The 7666-nt window shown below is 40.7% G+C and overlaps 1 protein-coding gene across 1 annotated transcript in view; it reads right to left on the bottom strand.

The window, feature by feature from the left end:
* Positions 1 to 1324: 1324 nt before the first annotated feature.
* The window catches only part of EXT1 (exostosin glycosyltransferase 1), a 312007-nt gene continuing 305665 nt past the window's right edge, over positions 1325 to 7666 (bottom strand). Inside the window, exons 10-11 of the mRNA XM_082601832.1 lie at positions 5597 to 5768; positions 1325 to 1851 (exon numbers count right to left, since the gene is read on the bottom strand). Coding sequence (XP_082457958.1) covers positions 1666 to 1851; positions 5597 to 5768 — 358 coding nt within the window. The 3' untranslated portion in view covers positions 1325 to 1665. The remainder of the gene's footprint in view (positions 1852 to 5596; positions 5769 to 7666) is intronic.

The raw sequence follows: 7666 nt of genomic DNA, 5'->3' as shown, positions 1-7666 counted from the left end.
CCTTGCATTCTCTTTGAAAGTTCCTTTCTCACTTCCAGATGTCTACAAAACAAGGATGAGTTAAAGTCTCCTGGATTTACGGTTTCCACTGACCTAAGCCAGGCACTTGAACATAATTCTGTGATGAGACTTTTTTCTAACCCAATGCTGGAAACACATTTATGAGATGCATGAGAGTTTAGGGGTTAAAAAAAAAAATTAAAGTGCTTCTTGTTTATTCAACATAAGAGGACCCAATAATGTCTTTCTCTTCTTTATTCTTTCTTGCCTCTTCCAAGTAGAAGCAAGCATTTAATCTCAGAAGTCTCCATCTTTTATAATGGAGTTAAGGGATATATATATTTTTTTCAGTTTGTAATTGCAATTTTATAATGATCAGAAGCTCAAAGCAGCATTTCCAGGGATAGAAATGTTCTTTTTAACAAGAAGCACGACTAAACTACAGATTCTACAGATTTAAAAATTAAAATGAAATAAAACAGTATTCACATTTGTTTCTGATTATTTTGTTTGCCAGATTCTTGCTCAAAACACTGTTTGGCTAAAAGTGGTATCAGGGTCCCAACGGTGAGATACACCCTCCGTTTACGTCTCAGCAATCCTCAAATTCAGTGGTGGGAGTTTCAACATTATTACTTCTTCTTCAATAGAGAAGCTCCTGAAACGAGGTTTTCACAACCATGAAAAGAGCTTGTCTTGTGACTCCTGCTGAGCCAACGATATACTCATTCTTCCTTTGCCTTGAAACCAAAGCCTTTCCCCAGCCCTAGGCAGACGTATGTCAGTGGTTGAATGTGTAATCTAACCCATGCCTGTGAAAAGCACTAGGTTACTATTGTGGGTCAATACTTCCATCTCACTAATATGCTGGTGGATTGTTTGCATGGTTCCTTGTGTAAACTGAACACTTCTTAATTACACTAGTATTTTCTTGGTACTAACTTCCCGCAACCCTGCAATGAAAAAGATGATCATCTTTATCTCAAACATAAAGTTTTCAGTTAGAACTGTCTACCTGGAGGTCATTACACTTATTCTCATGCAGCAACATTTTAGAGATAAAAGTTCAAGTGGATCTGCAAATTCAAAAGGGAAAACAATTTGCTCTGGCAAAGCTGAGTCATGAACTTGTCTCAGTTATGCTTGGCTATTTCTTGACATGGGGTAGAGTGACTTATGGTTTTTTCCATGAAGTCCGAGCTTTTCGAAACTGCGGGGCACCCCGCGTGACCGACGGCGATGCTGTCTGTGGAAGAGGAGCAGCAGCTTTGAAATATTCACAACCAACACAATTTTGATTAAAGAAAGAACTCTGGTTTTTAATAGTTTTGATCATTAAAAAAGTTTAAACCTGCATAGCAATCATTTCAAAAATAATTATTTAATGTTCCATAATTAAACTGTACACAACCTAGTCTTGGGACGTAGAAGCCAGTGAGGTGAGGCTGGAGCAGTCCTGTGCAGTCCCACGAGTCAGGAGTAGAGTTTCCATTGGCCTTTTTATTTTCCTTTATTTTCTTTTTTTGTCACTTTGATCATCTTAGTTTATTTGGATACTTGGCACAATCTAGCTCCGCTGCTGGGCGGATGTGCACGGGGAAGAGAGAGCCGCTGACCCCAACCTCTGGCCCTTCTTGCTCCCCTCCCCCGACTCGGCCAGGTTCCTCAAAGTCGCTCGATGTCTCGGTATTTCTTCCGCAGAATAGAGACCTGGTCTTTAAAGAGGACGGGGTCGAGCCTCATCTGAGAGTGGATCAGCGGCATGTAGCCAAACCAGCTGGCAAACGTATTCATGCAGCTCTGTCGCTGGGCAAAGTGGTCAGGGTCAGCCCAGCGGGAAGCCCGAGAGGTCTGGGGAAAGGGAGACAAAGAAGGAAGACGATGAGACAGGTGCCAGGTGAGATGCACACACGGCCGGAAACGAAGTCAGGCTTACGGGCACACAGTAGGGCTCAGGGTCTGGCCTGGCCACCACGCGGCCCCATCCACGTGCCTGGTGAAGATGCAAGCATGGATCCAGATTTTCAGCCTCGCCAGAAGATTTTCCCGAGACCTGCCACGTTTCCCAGTGCCCCAAACATACAAAGATCCATAGGGACTGACACATTCTCTGGTCCGTGAAGGACCTACCAACTGAATCGCAACTGCTGTGGTCACTAAACATAAAACTTTTCTTTGCACTTGGGAGCAAATGCGATGACTAATAACGTATTTATGGTTTCACAGATAATTTTCTGAAACCCCCCTGTTAATTTGGTTGATTCTGAGTAAGTAGAAAGATGGCTGCCGTCTCTTCAGCTCTCCATGTTGACCCTAAGGTTGGTTAAATATTTTTAGACCATTTAAATGACTGACATTGATTTAAAAGAATGCCTTAAGTGACTTGAGTGCTGAAATTTAAATAGATCAACTAAGCATAATGTCTTTAAAATCGTGTTTTTATGAAACAAGGAAAAGGTGGGCTGCCCAATTATGTCAAAAAACCCCCACAAACTCATTTATGTCAATAGGCCACTGTTGAATGGTGTGTGTGTGTGTGTGTGTGTGTGTGTGTGTGTGTGTGTAATGTGTTTGCATCCTCATGCATTGTTAGAAAATACTTTCACAGGAAGGTATGTTTTGCTGTGAGAATCACTCAGAGTCACTTTAAAACCACAAGTGTCAATATGCTTGAAAGAAAGCATCAAAGGTAAATACAAATGTCAAGTTATCTTGGAGCAGCAGAACAACAAACAAAACACTATTTGTAAAGTGTTTTCATGAGCTCATTTGAGCCTCACAGCAACCTGGCCGAGTTATCTACCCAGGTAATAACATCTCCACCGTACAGATGAGGAAGCAGGTTCAAGGAAGTTAAAACTGTTTGTTCAGGGCTAGAAAGGGGCAGAACTCAGGTTTCATTCTTTGCCTTTTGTACTAGAGGAACTCTGCTTGGTAAATCAGAGAGAGTATCAAATTAAGCTGACCAGTTGAGTCCATATCAGAGCCGAAAGTCCCAAAGGTACGTCCACTTTTCTCCTGATTTGGGATGAGCCTGCAGGCCATTTCTGATTGGCCCACTTATTCCCAAAGGGCTAGACCCACTACATCCCGGTGAGTGCTCACATCCGCAGAGGGAAACACTGTCAAGAGCCTAAGCTCATTCTTATTCTCTTACAAATGAAAAAAAAAAAAGAGTCCAAGTGAATCATTCAAGTCTCTTTTTTGCCTCTTGATTTTAACATTTTGGGTCAACCAACATATTACAGAAGATATCTTTCCTGTGTTATAAAGGCATAATTTTAGAGCACGATATCCATTTACTTCACCAGTCACACAAACATTCAATAAACTAGTGTATATGATGGGAAGAAGGGGGCAAATAGAGCATATATCTAGCTAGATACGTCTAGTTAGACCTAAGCCTAAATTTAGATTTGTTCCAAAAGATGTGTAAAGTCACTAGAAATATTGGTTTGGTAGAATTAGGCAAATCTATGAAAAGAGTAAAAAACCAACCCCTAAGAAACCATACGTTATGAGTTCCACCCCTAATTTGTGTATAACCTCAGGGGAGTCCAGAGGACTCTGAGTTAACAATATTAAACGAATGGTGTAGCTTTAAATGAGATAATAAATATGAATATGCATGGGTACTCAATACATTTTGCTTGAATTTGAAAAGTCTTTTGGTGTTAAAAATGACAAATTCTTGTAAATCCTCTCGCCTGTCCTTTTAGTAGTTAGAGGGGAATAGAATTTTCCACTAGATTCTTTGCTTTGTCCAGTACCTAGTACCTAGACTGTACATATTTGGTAAATATTAAATTATTAAATTTTATAAACTTAAAATCCTGTAAATTTTTTGCTTTTACTAAATTCGGTGAATGAAAAACCATCAATTGTGTTAACATGAGGCCTGGTAACATTTTCCTCTGCAAAAGCTGGATTTATATGTGATTTTCAATAACTGTTAGAACAAGGTACATGGAAAAGCCCCCAAATTGAATTGATATAACTACATAAGTATGTCCTTTTAGGTTGACTCAAATCCTGCTGGATTCTCCATGATTTCACTTGGGTAGATCTAAATGGCCTTATGGTTTTTGATTTTGTACATAGAGTACTGGGCTCTGTCCAAGATGAATAAAAGGACCTTGGGGTGTAGAAGAATAAATAGTGGAAGAAACAGAGGCCGGGATTCAACTCCAAGTTGTCTCTAATCCTGGGTGACTTCTGGCAATATGCTTAAATTCTCTGGGTCCTAGTTTTCTTACTTGTAAAAAGAGAAAGTTAGATTATATTTCGCTGAAAGTATTTTTAGTAGTAATCGTTTGTGACTCAACACTGTATTTTACTTTGGCAAACGCTTTCATACGCCTGACCTCAACGCTGTGAGGTAGATGTCACCATTTCCATTTTAAAGATGAGACAATTGAGTTTCGGAAGGTAACTGACTTGCCTACAGCAACTAAGTGCTGGCTCTAGAACTGAAAATCAAGTACTATGACTCCTCATCTGCCTCCACAATGCACATCCAACTCAAGAGCAACCATTAGAAGGCTGTGTTGAGAGCATTATTAGCTATTCACTCAATAAAACACCTAAAATAAACTTGCATAAATTCTCTTTAGGTCTTTAACTCTGGAGAAGAGACGTCTTTCTTATGCCACCTGGTAGGTCACATGAGCACTTTTATTTTTTTATTCAACTTTTATTGAAGTATACATGTTGTGTTAGTTTCAGGTGTACAGCAAAGTGATTCAGTTATACAGATATATATTCTTTTTTAGATTCTTTTCCATTATAGGTTATTACAAGATATTGAGTATTGTTCCCTGTGCTAGACAGTAGGTCCTTGTTGTTTACCTATTTTATATATAGTAGTGTGTATATCTGTTAATCCTGAACTCCTAATTTATCTCTCCCCACACCCACTATCCCCTTTGGTAACCATAGTTTGTTTTCTATGTCTGTGAGTCTACTGCTGTTTTGTAAATAAGTTCATTTGTATCATTTTTTAAGATTCCACATATAAGCAATATTATATGATATTTGTCTTTCTCTGTCTGCCTTACTTCACTTAGTATGATAATCCCTAGGTCCATCCATGTTGCTGCAAATGGCATTATTTCATTCATTTTCATGGCTAATATTCCATTGCATATATATATATACAATGTCACATCTTCTTTATCCATTCATCTGTCGACGGACACTTAGATTGCTTGCATGTCTTGGCTTTTGTAAACAGTGCTGCTATGAACATTGGGGTACATGGGTATTTTTGATTTAGAGTTTTCTCTGGATGTATGCCCAGGAATGAGACTGCTGGATCATATGGTAACTCTATTTTTAGTTTTTTAAGGAAACTCCATACTTTTCTCCATAGTGACTGCACCAATTTAGACAGCTCTTATACTCTGGACATAAAGATACTCTTGACTTACATCTTCCCAATTACCCACATCCAAACATACACTCCCTCAGAGCTTTTGGATGTGGTTTGTTTCCTGATATCTTCTCATTATGCTTCCTAGAGGAACAGTGAGTCCTCATTACCTCAGACTGAGTCACCAGTGAGCAAAGCAAGGGGGGAGAGTTCTCCTTCTCTTACCTGCCCCATCATTGTCTCCTTATACTGTTTCTTCTGGGTCACTTTGATTGGAGGCAATTTTGTCACAGCAGACACCAGGAAATTCATGAGTATGTCCTCACAGTTGGCCAGTTGGTCCACCATGTTCTTCAGGCTGGCTGGCAGGTAATGGGTGTAAAGGTAGTGATAATATCTGTACAAACCAAAGACAGGTTTCAGCAGGGGCCATCATTATAAAATAACAGGTGGTCCTCTTTGACCAAAACCACATACTCATTCTTTGAATCCTTAAACATATCATGGTTGATGATGATGATGACAACTGTCATTTATATGGTGTATACTCTATACCAGGTAATGTTCTAAAGTACTTTACAAGAAATGCCTCATCTAATCCTTATAAGAAACCTATGATGTAGGTACTAGTATTATCCCTGTTTTACAGATAAGGAAACAAGGTACAGAGAAACACACAGATGGAGCTATTGCTTGCCCAGGCTAATTTTAATATCAGGCTGGTTGGTTAGAAACCGAATACTCAGATGGCAAGAGAAGTTACTTACACGTGATCCACATATCATTACAAGTTGCTTTACAATTTTAATTATTGGTTTAATCAGAACTGTATTCAATACTATCCCATAACTCTGAGTTCAACAGTATAACCATTTCATTTTTTCTGGCCTGGAAGCCATGTGTTTCAACACTGTTAGAGCAAAACCCCAATCAACCTGGTGGTCAATCATTATGGAGAACCCACAATTTATTTGAATTATTTCTCACCCTAGTATTTTTTTGGAGGCATATATAGCATATATTTATTGGAAAAATCATTTGAATGGATTTGATTCACTGAATGGTGGTGGCGGGAAGAAAGAGGTGGAGTCTTGAGATCAAGATTCAGTCACCCTAAATGCTTATACCTTGTGCATTTCCAACTCCATCCTTGAGAGGACAGGAGTCTCTATTTTTTACTAAAGAAGACCAGGTTAAGATTGGTGTGTTCACCTTACTAAGGAGGGGATTTCAATAATGATTGAGTCAGGAACATTAGCCTTCTACATTCATGAATTTGGCCATCTTACCTGAGTCTCCTAGCTTTAAAGACCAAATCTATGCAAACAGCTCCCAAATTTATATCTCCATCCCTGACTTTTTCAACACACTCTTTTAAATGTCCCTACATGCCCAAGACTGAACTCCTGTATTTTCCCTAATACCTACTCCATCTACGCCTTTCCCCAGCTCTGCTGATGGCTTACTACTCTATACTTCTAGCTCTTCAGGTCAAAAACCCTAAGAGTCATCAAACTCTGTACCCAATCTGTCAGGACATCATGCTGGAGCATCTTCAAAATATGCCCACAATCTGATCACTACCTTCCCACCTCTGTTGCTCACTTCATGACCCAGGCTCCATCATCTCTTGCCTAGATAATGTCAGTCACCTCCTAATAAGTCTCCCTGCTTTTCCCCTGGCCCCGTTATAGTCTATCCTCACCACAGCCTTCACAGTAGATGCCTAAAACATAAGAAGGACTGCTCTGCTCACACCCCTGCACTGGCTCCCCACGTAACTTAGAAGACGGTCAAGTGCTCATGATGGAAAGCCGGGTCCTGCATCCAGGATCCCATGACCTCTCTCACCTGCTTGCCCCTCACTCCACACTGGTCACATCAGTCTTCTGGATATTCCTCCAGCATCCTGTCTCAGGGCATCCTTTCACACTGTTCCCCACGCCAGAGCACTCCTCCTACAGGTATTCTCCTGGCTGACTTCCTTTCTCCTTTCAAGTCTCCACTCAAATCTCAGCCGTTCACCCCCAACCTGCTCCTTCTCCACCTTTGCCCTGCTCTGCTTTGTCTTATCTCCTAATATATATATATATTTTTTTTTTTTTTTCTTTTTTTTTTTGTGGTATGCGGGCCTCTCACTGTTGTGGCCTCTCCCGTTGCGGAGCACAGGCTCCGGACGCGCAGGCCCAGCGGCCATGGCCCACGGGCCCAGCCGCTCCGCGGCACATGGGATCCTCCCAGACCGGGGCACGAACCCGTATCCCCTGCATCGGCAGGCGGACTCTCAACCACTGC

Source organism: Mesoplodon mirus (assembly GCF_964341445.2).
Source record: "Mesoplodon mirus genome assembly, chromosome: 16".
In the NCBI taxonomy this organism is placed as follows: Eukaryota; Metazoa; Chordata; class Mammalia; order Artiodactyla; family Ziphiidae; genus Mesoplodon; species Mesoplodon mirus.
The sequence above is the reverse complement of the archived record's forward strand: the minus strand, read 5'-3'. Positions and strand labels throughout refer to the sequence as shown.